The sequence below is a fragment of the Brachycentrus maculatus genome, unplaced genomic scaffold (assembly GCF_059751285.1).
Source record: "Brachycentrus maculatus isolate JH-2025_06_01 unplaced genomic scaffold, ASM5975128v1 h1tg000479l, whole genome shotgun sequence".
NCBI lineage: Eukaryota > Metazoa > Arthropoda > Insecta > Trichoptera > Brachycentridae > Brachycentrus > Brachycentrus maculatus.
In genome coordinates, this window is record NW_028281226.1 from 25,806 (window position 1) to 48,820 (window position 23,015).

Consider the following 23,015-nt stretch of genomic DNA (forward strand, 5'->3'; position numbering starts at 1 on the left):
TAAAGTTGAGTATTTTAAATGTTTGTATGCACTCGTAAAAAATGTATTTTATAATTTTGACATCTTAATATAGATGAGGAAGAAAATGGAAATCTGGGTATTTACGGAGCTTATGACCAAGTCTTATATTGGTTAAGTGATCACTTTCAATTCGCACAACATTTACCGTTCTACCCATGCTTGACAGTCACACTACTCGATAAAATCGAGCACATTTATTTATTATTAATCTCGTGACACTGTACATATGAGTTCACTGGAACCATCTTTGATTGGATTGCAAAAGATTTCGTTTTCAATTTAAAATATAAAAATAAAAAAATTATCAGAACAACCCTCCATACCTTAATGAATATAAAAAAAAATTATAAAATATTTTAATGATTTTTCAAATTTACATATCAACTGGACTATATTAATTTCTCCTATCTTTATGCGCAAGACTCCATGTCGAGAGCAATCGTAAATCAAGAATCGGCATAATAAGTTACCCTGTTAGACTAATTTTCCCCGAACGATTTCGCAGGGACCCGTATAAGTAATAAGGGTCTTTGTGATTATAAAACAAAAATTGGGAAAAGTAATAAATTACAGTGCCAGCCGGAGCATTTATGCTACGTTTTGATACCGGCCTATTACATAAATCATCTATGTTTCGATACACTACGGCTGCGCTCAAAAATGTGTTTTATGACGCTATAAATATGTCAAATCATACATTTAGTTTTATTGTTACACCGAAACACGTTATTCTACTTAAGTTTTTGCATCGTAGAGAACATTCGCAATTATAGCAGGTAAAATGTATTGTACATTTCGCTCACTCCTTTCAAAAACGTCATATATCAAAAAACTTTAAAACAAAGTTTTAAAATATAGTAAATGTTTTTAAAATCAAGCCACTTATTGAACTTTTTACTGTGCAACAGATCTTCTAAGGTAAAAGTGTTTTTTTTTTCATTTGAAAAATATTTGAGATATTAAAAAAAATAATTAAACAGTACCTCTTCTTCAAAATGCAACACAACACTTTCTGCCCTCTAGCAGGTACATATTAAGTTAAAAATATGCCGCTTTTGCTGGTATATAGTACATTTTCTGGGCATTCTGAAAACATAGACAACTGAAAATTTATGATTTTTGATATACATATGACGTTGTTGATATATAAGAAGTGAGTGATTGGTGTATTCATATTGAAATTTAGTTATGAAACGGTTACGAGTATAGTTGCTATACAGCAGGATGTTTTATTCATCATGGTACCAACCTAAAATCAACTAAAATGAACCATTTATATTATTTACCGAAATTAGCCATTTCTAATATATGTATATAAATCAAAATATAAATGTTGGTTGGTTCAAAATCTTAAATATCTTAAAAGAATTCACCAATTGTTTCGAGTTTTTGATACAACGTTCCATTCCAATACACACATGTTTTTATACAAGTATGTTTTAACTGTGACAGGTAAAATAGTGTTTTTACTTCAATGGCAATGCGATCTGTTGAACATCACTGCAAGAGACGGAGTAAATACATTGTTTATGGCAGATAGCGTGCTTTTTGTCAGCTTCTATCCACATACACTTACACCCATACATGTATGGTACACTTGTGAGAGGATTTTTTACTCGTGACAAGCGAAAATATGTTTTTTTTAATAAAGTTTTTTTCCGTGGCCATTACATTTGTAGAACAATGTTTTGTATTGCGTATGTTGCTCTTATATTCAACAGATCGCACTGCCACTGTAACCAAAAAAAAAATTCAAAATGTATATTCTTAAAAAAAGGTAAAAACACATTTAATACGCGCATGTTCCAATTCAAGTGTCAAAATTTCAAATCAATCGGTCAATAACTTGAGAAGATTTCAAATTTTAAGAAATTAAAAAAAAATTACAAAGATATTTAAAATTATACGTATTACATTTCCATTCGAAAAACTAAAAATTGAGAGAGTTTTTTCGCCCATTTTTTACACCCAAGACCACGGACAAGAAAACATAGGGCTTTCAAGTAAGTCAGGGCCAGTTTACTTTCAAAAAGCACCAAACTGGTTCATACATTTTAAAATACAACAACCATAACTATGAAAAATAGCCGAAAATTCCGCAACTTATCTTTCATATTCAGGAAATTAAAATTCAGCAACCTTAGTAATTATGAAATAAAACGCGATGAATACTTTAAGTTATGAAGAAGATTCGCCCCGGAAACGTCTAGGATTAAATTCAATTTGAATTATAATTTTTCGACGTTTCCTTCTGGTTTATAAAACCAAGCTTAATATCTAAAGAACCTACGTGCCTTCTTAATATAAAAAAAGCTTGGAGATAATTAAAAGTTACAGCTAGATAAATCATAAATGATGGAGAAAAATACAGTATTAGATGGGGAAAGATTATGGGGGTATGGTAGAATTACAGTAAGGCGTGTCTAGAATATGTATTATTCTGAAATACCTCAGTTTACTGAAAAAAAAGTGAGATAGTGTATTTTTTCACTGTTTCCGTTTTGACTAATACCACGATTCAAATCTTAAATATTAATTAATGTTTTATTTTAGGTTAAATGTTTGATAAATATCTCTCGATAAATGTCTTTGACATATGAAAGATGCTTCATCTCAAGTAAAGAAACCTAATAATATAAAGTAAATATTTGATTGGTTACATCAATCGCTGCTAAAATTACTTTTCCAAACTATTTGCCATTTTTAAATTCTCGGGACCTACTCTAGATCTGAAGATATTCGTTTTCTGTATTTTTATTTATTTTTTTATTTTTTTATCAAGGAACTGTCAATGTCTTTGTTAAGATAAGCTTAGAAAAGATAAGCTTTGGATTAAGCTATCTTTTAGTTATTTTCTCTTTTCTTCATAGATTTTGTAGCTATCTTTTTTTTATTATTCTCATTTGCGAAACATTTTTTAGATGATCAAAAAAAAGAGAAAGGATTTGGTATATTTAAACCTAGAGCATCTCGTTAAATAAAAATAATGATAGTTTTAGATAATTTATTTTGTAATATAAGTAAAATACTACCTTAAAGACGACTTACTGTGATATTGTATAAAACATTGTCTGTTTATAATTTTGACATCTCATCAAAGATGAAGAAAAATATCGAAGTCTGGGCATTTACGGGGCTTACGACCAGCATACACTACTGCCAAATAAATAATTTTAACAATGTACACAGCTATTTTACCTCTAGTGTATTTTAATTTTTTTTAATTATATATACTGACTAATAAATAATTTAAAAAAAAACTACAGGTAAAATAACTCTCAAAGTATAGGAAGGTCTAATGTATAAACCAATTTTAAAATATTATTCTTGAATCACTACAAATTCACTAGTTACATCTATTGGTGACATGGAAAAAACTTTTTATTGAGCAGACATTGTTTGCTCTTCTTGCAGACGAATCCTGCAATATTTCGGGCATCTGGCCAGAAAATCTTGACAGAGAATCTTGTGGTAAACAGTGTGGAGAGTTGAAGACAAGAGAGAAAGATCACTTTTTTGGCAGAGTAACAACACACCGACTATTTTTTGGGGAAGACTTTCGGGAGTACAGGTTGTCGAGAATATAGGAATACTGTTAAAACAATCCATGATTATCATGGTCACCATTCATGGGGCAGTAACTAAGAATAAGAGCCTACTTTGCGCTTTTATGTAAATTTACGCTTTAAAAATAAAGAAATAACATCCATTATTTGGAACATATTTAAGGGAAGATTGAAAATTTAGTACCCCCGCGCTATCAACACCTGGCGGCTCGGAAAATTCTTTTGTGCATTTTCGCTACGTGTAATAGGAACAGAATTGTGCTAAAGTGATTTCTTATTGAAAATGCTAGTCTTGCGGAAAATACAGCCCGATGGCGGAATGGATATAAAACCAATATCCAACAGAATATAGTGACACCTAACTCGAACAAAGAACATAAAATGTATCGTAAACGTGAATTATGATAAAATCGTTTTTTTTTTGTATAAACCCTCGTATGATTTTTGAACGCCATTTTCCCACACACAGAAAAATATTGTATAAATTGCTGATTTCAAAATTTTCATTTAGTTTTTATGTGTAGAAGTCTTTGTTCACAAATTCTGGGTTTGTCTGTTCTTTCCACATACCTAGTTGTTTTTTTTGATAATCCTAACTTCAATGAAAGATAATATGAAAGTCTGGGTATAAGTCCATTTTTTTTAAAAGGAATAACCCGCAAAGCGTCTATTTTAGCTTATGCTTGTCTGCAGGTAGGATAGTAAGGATAGGGAAGGTTAATGTTAAAAATACATTACAAATACCCAGACCAATTATTTAGTGGTTTAAGTGGTTAATTTATACTTGTGTAACATTCACCATTCTAACCTCGATTTAACTCAAACTCGATCTACTTAATAACAGATTGTTACCCATATTAATGCAATATCTCATATCAATAGCATTCCTCATCTTTGTTGAGATACCAAAAAATATTGATAACATTATTTTTCACATTGATTTAATAATCCATATTCAATTTAAACTTCACTCAGGAAATCCCCCATTTCTTAAAAATCTTTTACATATCGCTCACTCCTTTCAAGAACGTCATAAATCATACAACTTGATTTGTCAGGAGAACGTTTTCAAAGATTAAAAATATAATACAATGTAAGCCACTTATTGAACTTTTTACTGTGCAACAGATCCTTTTAGGTGAAACCTGGAGATTTTTTCTCCTCTTGAAAAATATTTAGTATATTTAAAAAAATAATCAAGCAATACCTTTTCTTCAAAATGCAAAAAAAAAAAACACGTTCTACCCTGTAGCGGGTAAATATTAATAAAAAAATATACCTCTTTTGCTAGGATATAGTACATTTTCTGGGTATTCCGAAAACATGCACAACTGAAAATTGACGATTTTTGATTTATGACGTTCTTGAAAGGAGTGAGCGACATGACACATGTTTCGATGGATTTCGTATAATTTTAAAACAACGAAAAAGATGCAAAATGCATCGAAACACGTGTTAAAAGATTTTTTTAAATAATGGCATTAACCACGAGAGTATATTATTTATTTGATGTTATGATTCATGCGACAACAATACATTTAATGCATATTTTTTGTAAGATAAATAACATAAACTTCCTTTTTTTACCATACCACCTTGTTTAAGTTTCTATTATGGAACAAAAATATTGTTGTTGTTTCCGAATTCGAAACAAGGCCTTTTAAATTATTTTTCGTCGTGAAAACAACCCTTAAAATGGAAAGGTACTCACCATCTTTTTCAATCAATTTTCTCGTGTCGACAAATGTGTAGTAACAAAAATACATTTTTCCATCCGGTGTGTGTTCGTCAATGGTTGATACTTCCAATTTGTTATCGCTCGTCTCTTGAACCCTGAAAATAAAAAATGTAAATAAAATAATGTCGTAGTAAAATGTCATAATAAATAACTTTAAATTGTCAATAAATAAACTGTACTGTCTACAGGATTTGACATTCAAAATATTTTTTTTCGTCTTCTTAAACTGATGTTAAAGTTTTTCTCTTCTTCTTCTTCTTTCTTCTTGTAGATCCGAGGATATGTTTGTTCCATCATCCGTCTGTTGCGAAATGGACTGGATTATATGGTTTTTCAAAAGATATCGTTATGTTGACTGTTATGCGAGAAAGACGGCTTTAACTCCAGACATTGGAATTTTCATTTTATCTTGAGATTACAGTTAACATAAGTTTATTAATGTAATTATAATGATTCTAATCACCATGTGTTTCTTTTTAGAGTCCCTATTTAGTCACAATAAGACATTTTTATGTTAATTAAAAATCTGATAAATAAACTTAAAACCGCATTATTTAAAAATATCTTTGATTTTATTGAAATGTTTGAGGGTGTCTGTCATTTCCCTATAAAAAGTTGGCTCTTGATTTTACATGATGGAAATAACTTAAGAATCAATAATTATAATTTAGTTTTTTTTTTCATTACAATGATATTCCTCGAACTGATGTAATAATATATAAACAAAAAACATTTTCAACTTTTTTGAACAGAAAATAAACAGGAAGCATATCTGCTGAGAAAATTTGTTTCGTTGGTAAATTTATAATGAAATACAACAAAAATATTTTCTGGAAATTTTTAATTATTTCAAGCAATGTTTAAGGAATGAAATGCGTTTTTTCCGAAACGCTGAATATTATTTTTAATACATTTTCCACATAATTGGACAAATTAATTAAAATGGTTTAGATTCTCGAACAATCTCGATTGAAATACCAGAAGTTGAAAAAAAACCTTTAATTTATTTCGTCCTTTATCAAAGCATAATATTGGTACCCTTCTGACGTCATATTGAATCAAGCTACGTAAATATAAACATCAAAATATGTTTCTTTAATGTTCGTTTGTACGCGGTGAATTGATTAAATCATTATGATATATTTTAACTCAAGGGACTCGTCCATATTATTATTATTAAACTACATCCGCTCCCATATTAAACTATATCCATTCCCAACTCACTCAAGACAAGAGTGTTTAACCAATGCGTTCTACCCGTCCTAACCTATGGCGCGGAAACAATAACTCTGACCAAGCAATCCTCCCATAAGTTGCAAGTTGCACAGAGGAGCATGGAGCGAATTATGCTTGGAATAACATAAGAGACAAAAAAAGGAACGATTGGATCCGACGCCAGACACAGGTCTGTGACGTGGTAGAGCGAATTGCTTGGCTGAAGTGGAAATGGGCCGGTCACATAGCCAGAATGACCGACGACAGATGGACGAAACGCGTTCTGGTGTGGAGACCGAGGAACCAGAGGCCTCAAGGACGTCCACCGATGAGATGGGTGGACGACATCAGGAAGTTTGCTGGAAGACAGTGGATGGGGACGGCGCAGGATCGGGAGGAGTGGAGGTGGAAGGGGGAGGCCTTTGTCCAGCAGTGGACCTCAACATATCCGCTCCCTAGAAGGAGCATATGGAGTCTATAAACGGTCTTCAGGCTTTTTTATAGGCTGCCAGCTCCCTTGCATCCTCCCAATTCAGATCCGCGTTCCGAAGTTCTGGCGAGAACTGCTGACGAATTGTCAGTAGTTGTCGTTCTAGGCGGCGTGAACCTGATGCCTTGTAAAAAAGGCAAGCTTGATTAAGGCTCTCAGGAGGCATGCGGATTACATGGCCAAGCCAACTGAATCGCCTTTTCTCGATGACAGTTGTGACTATTTTTTCTGCGTCCTACGCCTTATCTCTTCAATCGTAACAAAGTCAAACCACCGCACGCCTAAAATTCTCCGCAGAAACCTATTCTCAAAGTTCAGTACACGGCTGGTCTGGGCCCTTGTAAGGTTCCATGTTTCACAGCCGTATAAGCCTTATAAGCTTGTCCATATTAGCAGTGCACAACTTCTAAAAGTTACCACGGGCATGAATATATAGTCCTGAGTTTCTTAGTCGGGGACCCTTTACTTATTTTATAATCCTATAGTACCCACTATTCCTCATATCTTAGTCATACAGGAGAAAGTGACCAAGTGCAATGTTTAACAAAAACGTGATCATTGACTATTTGCTATCTTTTTAGCTTAATATTGCCCTGAAAAATCCCAAAGGATTTTAAACTTAGAAGTATAATATTGACTTAGTAATATATTGACTTAGTAACAATGACTAACTGCATTGATGTTTATTTTCTTGCCAAACAAAAGTGACTTAAATGGCCTTCCTGAACATTTTCTGAACGTTTTGGTAGTTGGTCACTTTCTCCTGTACGACTACGATATATTTCCTTTCCAATAAAGAGGTAATGTCCTTGTCATTGAGCTTTTTCACGTTCGTCATCTGCTTGCTTCCTATGAATGCATCTCTCTTTATACCCATTAATCTGGAGAAATAGAAACATGCAATATATAAATTATTCGATAGCAAGTAATGTGCATATTAATATCAACAAAAGCTATCAATCCGCTGCTATAGTAGAATGGTAAGTGTGTTGAAATGAAACAATCTTTATTTCATTTAATTTCGTTTCTTTGCACATACAATGGATGTAATATATATTTGTATGTGAATGGGCGAAATAAATAGTAAAACTTCTTAGACGGTGATTCGATAATCAGTAATTGGACTAGAATGGAAAGGCATCACGTTTATTGGGCACATTTTGTGACGAGAGAGAGAAGAAAGATGTGATATTGTGAGAAGAAGAAAGAGATCTATACATCCTGATGCCACGGTAGAACAAAAGAAATCGACATGTACACAAACTATACAAAACAATAAAATAAGATAGTGTCGTTAGTAACGTTATGCAAACGTTATAGATGTACACGTCAGACGCTATATATGAACAGCTAAGTTATCTCGCGTTGTGTAAGTAACTTTTATCATTGTGTTTTGTGATTATTTTCATTTGTGTCCTGTGATTGTTTTATTTTTGTTAATTAATTAATAATTTTATTAATTAACTTGTATTTTTTAGATCCACAAAAAACATTCACGATTATATCTGCAAATTATTATAAGAGGACTATTAATTTCGGTAAGTGAACACAAATATCGTTTCTATGTATTTTAGCATGCACTGTTGATTTCAAATTAAAATCAAATCAAGGGGTAAAATATAAAGGGATGGGAAACGTTGGTATGCTTACAAGCTACATATACCTAATTTATGTATAGGCGGGCGAAGAACGTTTTTTATAACAAAAAAGAAATCCCCAGTCTCCAATCATAAATAAACAAGAAAATTTTCAGTATTAAGGAAAATGCTTACTTATTAAAAAATATTTCTCTTTTTCTTAAATTTAGTATAAGTAAATGGTATTACATCTTGAATATTACAAATAGTATGTTACAATATCAGAATGTTTTACATTAACCTCTCCGTCCGTATAGCCCAAACCGTGGGGTCATAAAATACAGGTCAGATAGCGTGCGGCCCCACGTCTGGACATAGTGATTATTTCAATTTCACAATATTTAATATGCATGGCATGTGTTGAAAATATTGTCTTTCAATTTAAAATTAATAAATCCAAATATTTTGATGACAAAGAGAGATGATGATCACGACCCTCAGCAGTGAAGACAGCAACGCAAAATAAGATCCTCTAAAACCATCTCACTCTTGTTGTGCCTAACTGCTGGTGGAGGAGGATTCCATGCCATCAGCCTCGATCGAAATGTGAGACGTCTATCAGCCAAGTCATCTTAAATGCACAGCTCTTTTTTAATTATGTTATGTATTTATTATTACTTCTTTATTATACATCTCCTTAGAGTAAACAAAACATTTATTTTTATATTCTCTCAGAATTTAATTCTTTCAGACTTTTTTCATTCTTTATACATTCAGGCATCTCATCATACATTTTCTAACCCTTATTCATTAAACAATTTTGCGACTCAGTTTTTTCAACAATGGCAGTCTTATTTTATCCTTATTTCTAGTAATGCTCATGACAATTTTTGTTTGAAACTATTTTATTCTTAAAATATTTTGGTAATTTATCGTTAAAAAATTATGTATAAAGATCAGCATATTAAATTTTAGTCTCTTTTTCATAGATAACCAGTTAAGTTCTCCTCTCTTTTTTTCTATATTATTACATCTTTTTTACTTAAGAACTCTTATCATAGCTTATTTTGTATTATTTCTATTTTTTTAAATTTCCTTCATTTGCTAAAATAATACTGTTGAGCAGAAATTTATATGTGGAATAATGATTGTAACTCACCCATGATATTCGTTGGCATCGGAACAGATGATCTCCAGTCTGAAGTCACTATTTATCAGCTGCTCTTCTGTTGATGAGATCAACAACGTTGCTAATAAAATATCTGAAACAAAAATAATTTACCATGTTATTGAAAACATTCAATTTTCCCAACACGCTTCTGCTACCCTTAAAATAAAAGGTCGAAGTAATGAATTTCAAAAACACAAATATTTTAATTTGTTAAGTATTATTTTTCGATATTTCATCAAAGATGAAGAAGAATATGTAAGTCTGGGCATTTACGGGGCTGACGACCGCCATCGGCTGGTTTACGCGTGTGTAAAGTGATCACTTTACACACGCGTAACACACACCAATCTACCCATTATTGATAACTATACTACTCAAATTCTTGGAAGTTCTACATATATGAGCCAATATTGAAACATTGTTCTTGAATCAATAGAGCTTCACTAGAGACATCTATTGGTGAGATGAAAATTAATTTTTTATTGAGTAGAAACTCTTATATTAGTATGTGAGGTCCGAATCCTGGATGATAATCATATACATGAGAAATGCCTGAAAATATCATTTTTTTATTTTTTTATTTTAGCTTATAATCTGACCAGTTAATTTATTTACAACATTTTGAGTCTGCAAACCTACCCCATACGTACATACATTTCAATATACGACGAAAAGGTTAGATGGTATATTTTTTATTCTATATAAATATTAATATAATATTAAATTGAAAAATATGAAACAAGGCACCTTAAGGGAATTACAAACCATATAAAATACTTTCTTGTAATGGGTAAGGATTCGGTCAAATGCTATTCAGAAATATATGAAATCTTCCAGGAATATACTATAGACCTTTAAATTCTATATTTTTATGGTTTTACGGTATAATTTAAGAATATTTTTATAAACGATTGACAATAATGGTTTGTTAAAACCTGAATGTGACCACTCTTATCTCAAATTTGAAAGGCAATCCAATCAAATCCATGTAAAAAATTAATTTTTCGTTCATTCAAAATCTTTAATTTCTTAAAGTAATCTACCGTTTTGTTGAAATTTTAATACAACGTTTTATTCAAATAAGCGAATTTTACTTGGTTTATACAACTGTCTTTGTTGTGACTCGCGTTTTGATGTATCCGCATCATTTTCGTTAAAACGGTGTTTGATAATGATGCGGAATGTGGAAAAAACGTGGTATTTACCTGGTGAAATTGAAATAATAAATGAAGTTATATTGCTAACATAAAGATGAGCTTTTAATTGTTTTTTTATAACGATTATAAAATCACAAAAAACGAAGCTTTAAGATTGATAATTTAATTATTTGGACAGTCTACGTCTGTATTTTCTTATCATGGATAATATTGTTATAAAGCTGCACGCGTTCTAGCAGTCGGACAGAATGCAATATTCATTTTAGAACTGTGGTCGTTCATTTCATGAACAAACCAACTCCATTAAATTCTCATTAGGTTCCTTGTGTACGCTAAGTAGAACTAATGTGTCTGCGGACAACTACTACGGAAACTAATCCGTTTGTGCATTCTTTACAAGCTTTTCTGGAATCAATTTTCTCAAGTCTTATTTTAAAACATATCATGAAGAAACACGTACCTTCATATAAAATGCTAGCTCTCCTAACATAACGTTTATACTGAATCGACGGGTGATATAACAACCATTGTCATAGATATTTGTGTGTGTGTGTGTGCGTGTGTGTGTGTGTTAATGTGATATTGTGTTTTATAAGTGCATTTGTTCCAGGAATATATCGTTTAAAGAATTTCGTAACATGTGTATCATAGCCAATCTTATATTTTATTTGATTCCAAAAAACATGTGTTATGTACCTACACTTTGCAATTTTTTTAGCTAAGAATATATTTATAAAAAAATATATATTCAACAGTAATAAAAATCTTTATCTTAAATACTTTAAGTAAATATTTACAATATAAATTACCGAACGCTGTAATATTTTCACCAATGTAGCATATAAAAATACACTTTTGACAGTTTTCAATCAATTACAGTTAAGGAGTTCATCTAGTTAGAATAAATATTACTCAGATACAAAATTTATTAATAACGGTTCATAATTATGTAACGTTATTATATTTAATTTTTGTTGGCATGTACTTTTTCTGTATTTTTGAAATAAATATTAACTTTGTGCGTACAAAAGAAAAAAAGAAATATAAATTATCATGTTAGGATCGTGAGTAAATTTCAGATTGCTGGATATCTAGAATGAGCCACAAATTTACAGAATCCTTAGTTTTAGAATTATATTTTCTAATTTATTGTGAAAGAATAGGGATAACAATAAAATGTGGATCTAGAAAGATCTAGTTTTCTTTTTTGGGATTACTACGATATAATAAATAATGGTTATGGTATATTATGCTTTCAATTTTTACTCATTTTAATTTATACATATTAACGTATTTTTAATTACATATATAACTTTCTTATCACTGGGATGTCTCGAACTATGGACACATTTCATGGTTAAGAAAAAAAAATTGCCAACCAACACGCTGATTCCCTGTGGTAGGCAGAATGAATTGAAGGCCACACTGATCTGATTTCGCAAATAATCTTTGCTCGTTCTACAAAAATGTATCTTCTCACATATACCCGCTGACTAATCTGACTCCTGACATGTGGACTACTTCTAAGTATTTGAAATTTTTGATTCTGCCAAATTCGTGTTCCTCTGTTAACATTTCCAACTTCATTCGCCTCATAAATTTGTTTCGCTGTTCTTTCTTCACTCATTCCCCATACTTAATTCTGTCGCTAATGCTTATCTTACTCTTTGCATCTTTTATCATATCACAATTCGAGCATCTATCACAAATTGTTTTGGCCCACGTTCGTTAGAGAGATCGCATTGTTTATACTAGGAGCAACAAACAAAAAAACCTAAGAGAACAGGTGATTTTTCTGTTATGTATTACGATATGATATGATTATATTGATTGATTTGCCAGACACTTTGTGCTAAAATCTATTCATTATTATTTTAAGTTTTACTAAGTAAAAACTACTGTTTCATAGTGGCATTTACAAAGTAAAACTTAATATAAAAATATATGATAGCTGAAGCCAAAATTTAGAGTCTCAATATTAATTTTCGATTTCATTTTGATGAAGTTATAATTTAATTATTTTCTAGATGTTATTAACCTCGAAGTGAATCTCAACTCAAAAACTAACTTGTAATATTAATATTGAAAAATAAAAACCAAATGTTTAGGATTTTTCTCCGAATTAATTTTTGACAAACGTCAGAGGCAGGAGGAGTCTTCAAAGAAAAATAATGCTGAACATAATTGAAAAATAAAGCGCCCTAGAGAAAGAAGGAGTTCTTTTATAAAATTACCATTCCTGGAGTTTCCTAGTAAGCTGACGGTTTATATTGGACGGAACAAAGGAATGATACGAGCTGCACCTAGGGATGCGACAAACTAAGACTCATTTTTTCTTTACTTATAAAAATATATAAGCATTAGTTCCTTGTACGGATATGAAGAGTCGAAACCTACGTGCCTTTTGATGTCAGATACGTACTGAGATATTATTTGAATCCTAAAAGATCATAGGTACTTGAAGAGAGAGATTTAAGGCTCTAATAATAATCCAGTTCCTTGAAAGCAAACAATTTTACAAAAGATAATTGGATATTTGTATGTATATCAATTTGTTTTTTATTTTGTCAATCCCTTATTCGTAAGAAATACTTATGAGCATTACACTAATTTGAAATGATTCTTGGCTTATGAAAGAAAATCGACTTTTTGTATAAATCTGTATTATCTCCGTATATATATATATATATATATATATATATATATATATATATATATATATATATATATATATATATATATATATATATATATATATATATATATATATATATATATATATATATATATACATATTCTAATATCTTAATTAACATCCATCAAGCCACTTTTCCGTAGGGGTAGGCAGAGAGAATATGGTTGACTTCCGTACTACTCTCTCTTTGCAAATATTCTTCACCTAATCCTCATTAATGCACATCTTTATGCATTCCTGGCTGATAATTCCAACTTCTTACCTGACCGCAAGTATACAAAAACTTGATCTAGCTGCTCCTACCCAAATAACTCCATGATTTTTTCGACATTGTCTCCAATATATTATGACAATGTCGAAACATTTTATCGAATAACATCTGGTAAAAAAAAAGTACTTGCACAACATGCAAGATCCGAAACTCGGATTATTTTAAATATTGAGAGACGCCTGAAAACATGATTTTTTTGCAAGTTATATATTTTATTGGATAGTTTTATATTTTATTTTATCATTTTTTGGTGTGTAAAATACTTGTTCACAAATCTGGGTTTCTCTAGTAAGGAGTTATTCTTACATCTGGACATCCCAAAGATAGAAGAAGATATTCTTCCATATTTTTGTTGTTGTTAAGATTTAAAAATGTAAATAGTGTAATATTTGGGATTGAACATAATAACTTTATATTCTAAACGCAATTTGTTCCTGATTGTCTGGGAAAATCTAAAAAGCTGAGCGATAAAATACATTTTATTTTCACTGCGAATGACATTGAGATATAAAGGAATTGCTATTTGTGAATATTTTGATGAAGGATTTTCACGTTACACAAATAGATTTAAAATTGAACAAACACTGCCGATATTCTTCAAATATTAAAAATATTGAAAAAAACCTTTTACGTTTCCAGATTTGTGAAAATGTTTACACAATTCGGTAAAGAAGGTGGAAATTTAATTGAATTTCGGTTTAAATCAAATTTTGTTTGCCGATTGGGAGAAAATTGGATAATACCTACCCACCCAATTTTTTTATATTTCGTTATGATTACTTCTAGAAAGCACAATTTTATAAAAAAATCTTAAAGGTACTTTATTAGCCAAAATATGACTTATTCATATGATTGACTGCTCTAGCACGATTTGTTTTTACTACCAATCAACTAAACAATATTGAAATATGAGTTTTATTTATTGTTTCGGCATTAACTTTGTGGTAAGACATGTTACAATAATTAAAGAAAACACTTTGTTTTTTACCACTTGGGTTTTATTATAGACTACATGTTTCTATAATAAAACTCAAGTGGTAAAAAACAAAGTGTTTTCTTTAATTATTGAAATATGAGTTCATTTATATAAATGACATAATGAGTGTTTTTGCCTTTCATCACTTTACGCACGTGTTACATTCACCAATTCTATCCATTATTGACAACCACACTACTCAATTTTTTGCAAGTTCCATATATATATATATATATATATATATATATATATATATATATATATATATATATATATATATATATATATATATATATATATATATATATATATATATATATATATATATATATATATATATATATATATATATATATATATATATATATATATATATATATATATATATATATATATATATATGAACTAACTTTGAAACATTGTTCTTGAAGCACTAGAACTTCACTTGAGACATTTTTTGGTGAGATGAAAAGAAGCTTTTCATTGAGCAGAAACTCTTTTATCAAGTATGTGAGGTCCGAATCCTGGATTAAAATCACATTCATTAGAAACGCCAGAAAATGTCATTTTCTTTTTTATTATTTTAGCTTAAAATTTGATCGGTTAATTAATTTATTATTTTTAATTAATTGACTAGATAATTAATTTAAAAAATCATAAATGAGTTGTTTTTTATCACTTTAATTTATCTTAACGACTAGTTTCGGAAGCTACAAATGCTTCCACCTACGCATCCATACTGAATATAAACTATATTACATAAAGTGGTAAAAAAATAAGCGTTTTCATTTACTATTTCATAATAATTCATGTTTTGAGAAATTTTAGAAAAAAAATAAATTTACCCGATTTTTCAAACAAATCGTTATATGGTTTTTTTTCTCAAAAGCATACCGCTTACGACGCTAACGCTGAATAATATTCGTTCTCGAAAATTCTTTCAAAAGCTTTTCGCGAAAAACGTATCGTTCAGAATCTTCACAAAATTTTTGGATAACCTTCAGATTATTTAAAAAGAAAAAGATTCATTTTCCATACGTTTATCAGAGTATATAGGTCCATTGAAAACGGTTGTCATCTTTAAAGAGGTTGGATGATAATATATTCCGCTCTCTCCTAATAAATCATATATTGGAAATCCTTTTCCCCGCAAACAATTCAAAAGCTTTCTTTATGAGCCTCGTATATATCGAGATTTCCTAAGGATGAAATGCGGATCATTTGAATGAGAGTATACTGTAGGATCGGGGGTGCGTACCTACGCCAGCCTGCGTGTATTGTAATAAAATGTACCACCTAAATTGAAAAATACGAGTTTTATTATTGAAACGAACTGGAATTCAAAGGTAGATAAAACGTACGTCCCTGATTTATGTATTTAAATAGGAATATATTGTGTCAACGTAAAGTACCGTAATTTAAGGATAAAAAGAATTTTAAATTATTTCAACATATTTAATTTTAAGGTAAGGCGAAATATAACCGTTTTTATTAATCAATGATTAGGTACCTACATATGTATATTTTCATAATTATTGATAACTAGTTCTACTCCCTTAAGGATTTCTATGACTTTATCTGTATAAACAGAAAAGAAAGAAAGGGGACAGCATACAATTTCTAATATTTTAATTTTAGTTTTACTTGGTAAATGCCACCATTTATTAAAATCTATTGTGACGTGTGTTTCGATGCATTTTGTACCATTTTCAAACACCATATTTGAATGTTAAGTACCATAAAGTGACTGCCGAATCAATAAATGAAATTTATGTGATAAATTTTACATTTCTTGTGGGTTTATAATATTTAATCAGCTCTCAAGAAACACTCTGTCTACTATAAGTCATGTTTAGTTTTGTATGTATTGACGTTACATTCAACAGATAATGTTGCCATTGAAGTAAAAAAACTATTAAAGAAACATGTTTTTACCTGTCACAAGTAAAAACATCTTAAGCAGAAATTTAAATTCAACGTTGTGTTAAAATTACATGGCTTTAAAGAATAGCTTTAGACGATATACGATTTTGTGCAAACCAATATTTATATAATTAATATTTGAAGCACTAACTTTGTGATCTTCTATTTTATGATTTAAATGTAACTTTGTTTTAAAATCACTGTAAAATTTTAAGTGATTTTAAAACAAAGTTCAATTTTAATTATAAACCAATATTTATTTTATTATTTTAATTGCTATACAAATATATACACGCATGTATTTAAATGGAAAGTTGCGTCAATATTTCAAACTAATCGATGGATAACTTTTGGAGACTTAAAATTTTTAACAAACGAACATCAAATTCACTTTTATTAACACAAGTATAGAATGTATTTTATTTTTTATATCATAAAATATATTGGATAGTTAAAAAAATACTTCTGGGATATGTCATGAATGTTTCCCGTTACTTTCTTTTTTATCTGTATAAAAGGGTGAATGGACCCTTAACGATAACTTTATCAAACGTTTGGAAGCTTTTGAGACGTGAATTTATTAGGAAGATCTCAAAATATATAAGCTAGGTTGATACATTTTTACATAACCATATGCTAATAAATAGAATATTATTAAGTAGAATTTTGATTTGGAAATTGAAATATTCATGTATGTTATGAGATAATAAGTTTTAAACGCTGCAACGAGACTAATTTTTAAAAATTTTAAATTCACTTACATTACCCCATTATTTCGCTAACTGCACTGGTTACGGTTTCCCGAAAGGGTTGAGTATAATCTCTGTATACTCATGTATAAATCAGGACATAACATGGCTGTATAGTATTTCAAAGAGCTATGTACTTCAGACGAATTGGTTGATAGGCGTCTTACGCTTCGATCAGCTACAACAAATGTTATGGGTAAAGTGATTTACCAGATCGCAACCAGCGCCTCTAAATTTGGCGAAGGTATTTTTGCTGTAGTGGGGCCGATGATGTAAAATACTCTTCCAACAGTGATTAAAAACAGTAAGAGTGAGATGATCTTTAGAAAGAAATACTAAAAACACATTTATTTACCAACTAATTTCCTCAATCTCCTTTACCCCAATAAAATCACAATCAAGCGCCCTAGAGGTAGTATTTTTCGAAAATGGTGATACATAAATTGTGTAAAATTATTTTTATTAATAATATTGCATATGAACGTGTCTCAAAATAGAAGAGCATATTTTAATTAAATACGAAGGGTAGATGGAAGTCTGAGCATCGCAAGGTACTATCAAAACATTATCATCTGTTAAGTGAAAATTCAAAATCTAGTTAATAAAATAAATATATTCACAATATTTTTTGATGTGTTCAAATCCTTGTTCATAAAACTGGATTTCTCCACTAAGGAGTTATTTTTACACTTTGACATTTCAACATACAAGTAGATGAAGGAGAATATAAAATTCTGGGTATTTCCAAGATTGTCAGTTAATTGATAATTATGCCTAGTTTAAGGTAATCTCAAAAAATAGAAATTAGGAAAAAATTAATGAAGATCTAACTATAAATTTATTTTTATTTATTTATTCAATAAAGTTACATTTTTAATACAATGTCACAAAATTTTTATACATTTATAAATATTGCAAGCTTATAATTTTAGTTTTGCTGTGCCCCTCCAAAAAAGAGACAGCTCTTGTGCTTAGAGATGGGTTTACACTCAATAAATAACCAATAAAATTTGCCTTCAAATCCGCCTTTGAAAATATTCCGATTGTGATTCCTTTATCATCTTTTTCTCTCTTTCAAATTATAATAAAAAAAAATAAAAAAAACTAACTAATCATCACGCCGCTTCCCCGCAGGGGTAGGCAGAGAGAGTAGAGCGCCACACCACTCTGTCCTTGCAAACATTCTTCGCCTCTTCCACGTTCATGCATCTCCTCATACATACCCGCCGATTGTTACGACTCCTAACCTGACCACTTTCAAGTATTTGGCATACCTGATCGTGCCATGTTTTTCTCGGTCTTCCTCTGCTTCTTTTCCCGCTAACATTCGCCTCATAAATTAATATATAATAATATGTATAAAAATTTGAGGTTATATATAAACAAGATACCATAGCGATTTCACTTTAATCCATAGTTGACCTGATAATTGAATAGTTATTCTGAAATCGGTAGTCGTGAAGTAGAGTTTTAAGTGGTCTTAGACAGAGTTGACAAAGACTGACAAGGAGAGTGTTGAAATAAAGATTTGTTACATTAATTAAAAATGAAATCCACGTTCTTCTTATTTAATTTTTTTCGGATGGTATTTTTTTTTCGTGCTAGTAACGCCAGTTACGTCACTGTGCGTATGTATTAAGTGGTTGATTATTATGCATGAACGGCGTTCAGAATTAATGTGGACAAATTTAAAATGATAAACATTTAATAAAATTATACCTAGCTTCGAACATAAAACAATATCACACGGAGGCGTATATTGTACATATGTTTACATGGTTTTTATGTTTTACCATAACTATAAAAGCTTCCCAAGTTTCACAGAACTCGGTACAAGAATGCCGTTTGACCAAAATTTACGAAACATATTTCGCAATTGTTATTTTTTATTAGAAAAATTGTAGGAAACAGTAGGCATTCTTTTATGGGGCAGTCAAAAACATACCCTTTCGGTGAAATTTAAGCGACAGCATTATATAGCTTACTGCTTCCGCATAAAAAGCTCATAAAATTGCTTGTCCGTGCCTATACAGTGTATTCTTTCCTAGGAACATATGTCGTATATATTAAATATATATATGTTGGATCTCAAATATAGAAAATATATTCCACGTTTACATCTGCTATGCATTGCTCTATGCATCATTGTTTTTTTTTTAGATAGGAGCTTGCATTTTTTATTTACCTTGCTTATTATGTACCTACAAGGTTTAAAGACCATTTTAGTGGATTGTTCTTCTAGCATAAGAAATGTCCTATTTTAATATCTATTAGGAACAAAAGAGATTATCTGCAATAGGGCTAATCAGGAATTTCTTAGCATTTGCTCATTGCTGGGAAAAAAATAACTTAAAACTCCTCAGAAGCCGGACTGTTGACTGTCGTCAGCAGGCCTTCCATTCCACTAGAAGAAGCTTCTGAATTTTGTTTCCTATCATGGTTTATGGTACTAATGTTCTGCACTATTTTTATCACGTATGTTTTACTTTTTATGATACCACCTCTCGTGGCAGTTCCTCATGAACAATCGCGGATCCTCAATCCTGCATCCTGATCCTAGATCCTAGATTCTAGATCATTGGGTATGGATAGGATAAAAACAATAATCAATTAACTGTTTTATTATTACCACTTTATTTGATTGCCATGTGAATCTTAGGGTCAACGTTTTTATTAAACACGATTAAAAAAATAATAATAAGATAATTAGCAAGTTAATAATTGAGAGAGTTTGAATGATGGATGAACAAAATAATGGATTTGGGGTGTGCAAGGTGCTTTTGGGAGTGGACAAGGTTGCAACTTTTTGCTCTACGAATATGATAGGGAGAACAGAATGAGATAGTAGAAAAAGACTTGGCTCGCCTCGGAACCTAAAATTTGATGGTGTCAAAAGTCTGCGTAATCGAAGGGCTTGTATGACTAGATGTATGGATGTTAAGGAATCTAGAAGTGTATGTCAGGATAGAAGAGTGTGGCGTTCCGTCTTTTTTGCTCATCCCTGCGTGGAAACGGTGCGATGTTAGTAATAGTAGTTATATTATTTCCTACATGTAAATGAACATTGTTTTTATTTGAAAAGAAAAATGGATTGTATTTTCGAGAACAGTTACTTTTTTCTATTTCAAACGATGGTATTATAATATTCTTAATCAGAAACTGTTATTATGATTTAACGAAAATCTATAAAAAATTCCATTCTTTCTTGTTAATTCTTTAATCTTTTCAATATTTTAAAAGCTAAATTTTTATAACTTCCACTAATGCTTACGTTTGACTAAATATCTTCTACACAACACATTACTTTACGTATTATTGTATTCCTTTCCCAAATACATCGTTCACTTTCTTAATAACAGTTCCATTATCACTCCCTTCCTCTGTATATATTCCCTTCTTTTATTGTTTATTCTTTTTCTCCATCTTATCTATTATTTCTAGATTTATTGTCCATTCAGTCTCGATAAATCGGAAAAGAACGAACCCGAAACCTTTCTTATTTCTTCTCGTAAGATTAATGTACCTAATTTATTTCGGTAGAAATTTGGCTCGGCAAAAGATACCGAATTGAATAATATGTGACGCAAAATTAATTAAAGTCAATAAATGTGACTACTATTGAAACTCGGGTTCTAGTTGACTGATGCCAAATAAATCGTTTGAATTGTAATTACTTTGGTATTAATCAGTTAACTGAGGTTTGAATAATACCGTAATAAATTGTTCCACTTTTTTTTTATTCATTTGCGTAGTAAAATATTTCAAAATGACTGCTTCTGTCAGGATTTAATAATGATAGATATTTCATTGCTTGACTACCTTTTATCAATATTTTATATCTAGTATTATTACAATCGGTTTAAATAAAGACATTATTTGTAATATTTTTATGAAATTAGTGGTCTTTTCATAGAGACATTATTTTAATAAATTAGTGGTTATTTTATAAAAACAATTATTTTCATAGAAAATGAAATATTTTAAAAACTATAAAAAGATAATGTCTTTTAAATTTCTTTTTTTTTTAAAATTTTTAAAGCAAAAATAAAATGAATGAGAAACTATCATTTCTGTTAAGTTTGAGGCTCGAATCAATTTTATGAAAATATAACGTTATTTTATTTTTTTGGCTATTTATCGTAGATTTCCACAAATTTACGTAAAACATCCAGAAATTGAACCTTATATTAGATATTTTCAAATAAAACGTAAGGAATTCTCTTTGCATAAGACCGTAGACTAGGTTTCCCGCGAAATTCCAATTTCTCTCGAGGTCCATTTTCAAAAAATAATTTATGCTATATCAATCGCTTTTTTTCGAGCGAGGTCAAATATTTGGCATTCTTTATCGCTTTAAAAGAGGGCTTTGTTATATTCAATAGAACCTTATTTAATGTTCGGATGCGCGTTTGGTTGGAAAAATCGAATAGGATCACAGAGCGTTTGGGCTTAGCCATAAAAAGAACGAAATTTATGCCACAGGACCATTTCAGTTATTATCTCCAGATGAATAAATCTTTTATTCTATGGCGCGAACGACGAAGAAAAATCATTTGCACATAAAAAAAACTAAACCTGAAATGAAAATGGGCTGAAAAACAATATCTGATTAAAAAAATACTATTGAAATTTAAAATAACGATTTCACTAGATTTAAAAATTCACCATATCAATAAACGCATAAATTTAATCATTTGAGGCTTCATCGAGAGTTTTTTTATACCAAAAACAATTTCAGTTAACTTTTGAAAAATTTGAGCATTTAAATAGATTTTTCCACTCTTGTTATGGTTTTTAAATTTGAAACTGTTATTTTTTTAATTCCAATTTGAAATTCCAGAAAAATGAAACTTAATATATCGATTATTATATTATATAATGTCTTATAAAATAACGTTATATTTATGGTAAAATATTTTAACATTAACAGAATCCATACAATTAAAAATGAGCTCATATTTGTCAACTGAAATGTTTTTGGTATATATTTTTCTAATGCAACGTCTAGTTACATTTTATATAGATTTTATCTCTATTTAAGAGTTAATAAATGTATAAAATAAACATATTGTGATATTTTTCTTAGTATTGGATCTTAATATTACAAAAAATCAGGTTGACATCATACGTAGTTGACAAAAAATGGAAAAAGGAGAGATTTGTTTTTTTAAAACTAACATTGAATTAATCGTGCGCCTCGCGGAAATTAAATAGGGTGTCGCAGATTTTCCAGCGAACGTTACAGAAGAAAAATGGTTATCTATTCATCTGGATATCATATTAACGGTTCATAATACCGTTTTGTTCCAAACAAATGAGTCTCCCTGAGCTCCAACTCCTCCGTGATTAAAAATTCCCTGAAACGCTTCAATAATAAATGTTTTATCATAAATAAATCCAATCTCTGTCAGGTTTAATCATGACGTACGATCGACCATTTTGATTCTAAAATATTAAACACACACA

At 30.1% G+C, this 23,015-nt stretch overlaps 1 protein-coding gene across 1 annotated transcript in view; it reads right to left on the reverse strand.

Moving 5' to 3' along the window:
* The window catches only part of LOC148302095 (uncharacterized), a 102,433-nt gene that overhangs the window by 12,765 nt on the left and 66,653 nt on the right, over window positions 1–23,015 (reverse strand). Inside the window, exons 3-4 of the mRNA XM_088272171.1 lie at window positions 9,767–9,869; window positions 5,299–5,420 (exon numbers count right to left, since the gene is read on the reverse strand). Of these exons, the coding sequence (XP_088128297.1) occupies window positions 5,299–5,420; window positions 9,767–9,869 (225 nt within the window). The remainder of the gene's footprint in view (window positions 1–5,298; window positions 5,421–9,766; window positions 9,870–23,015) is intronic.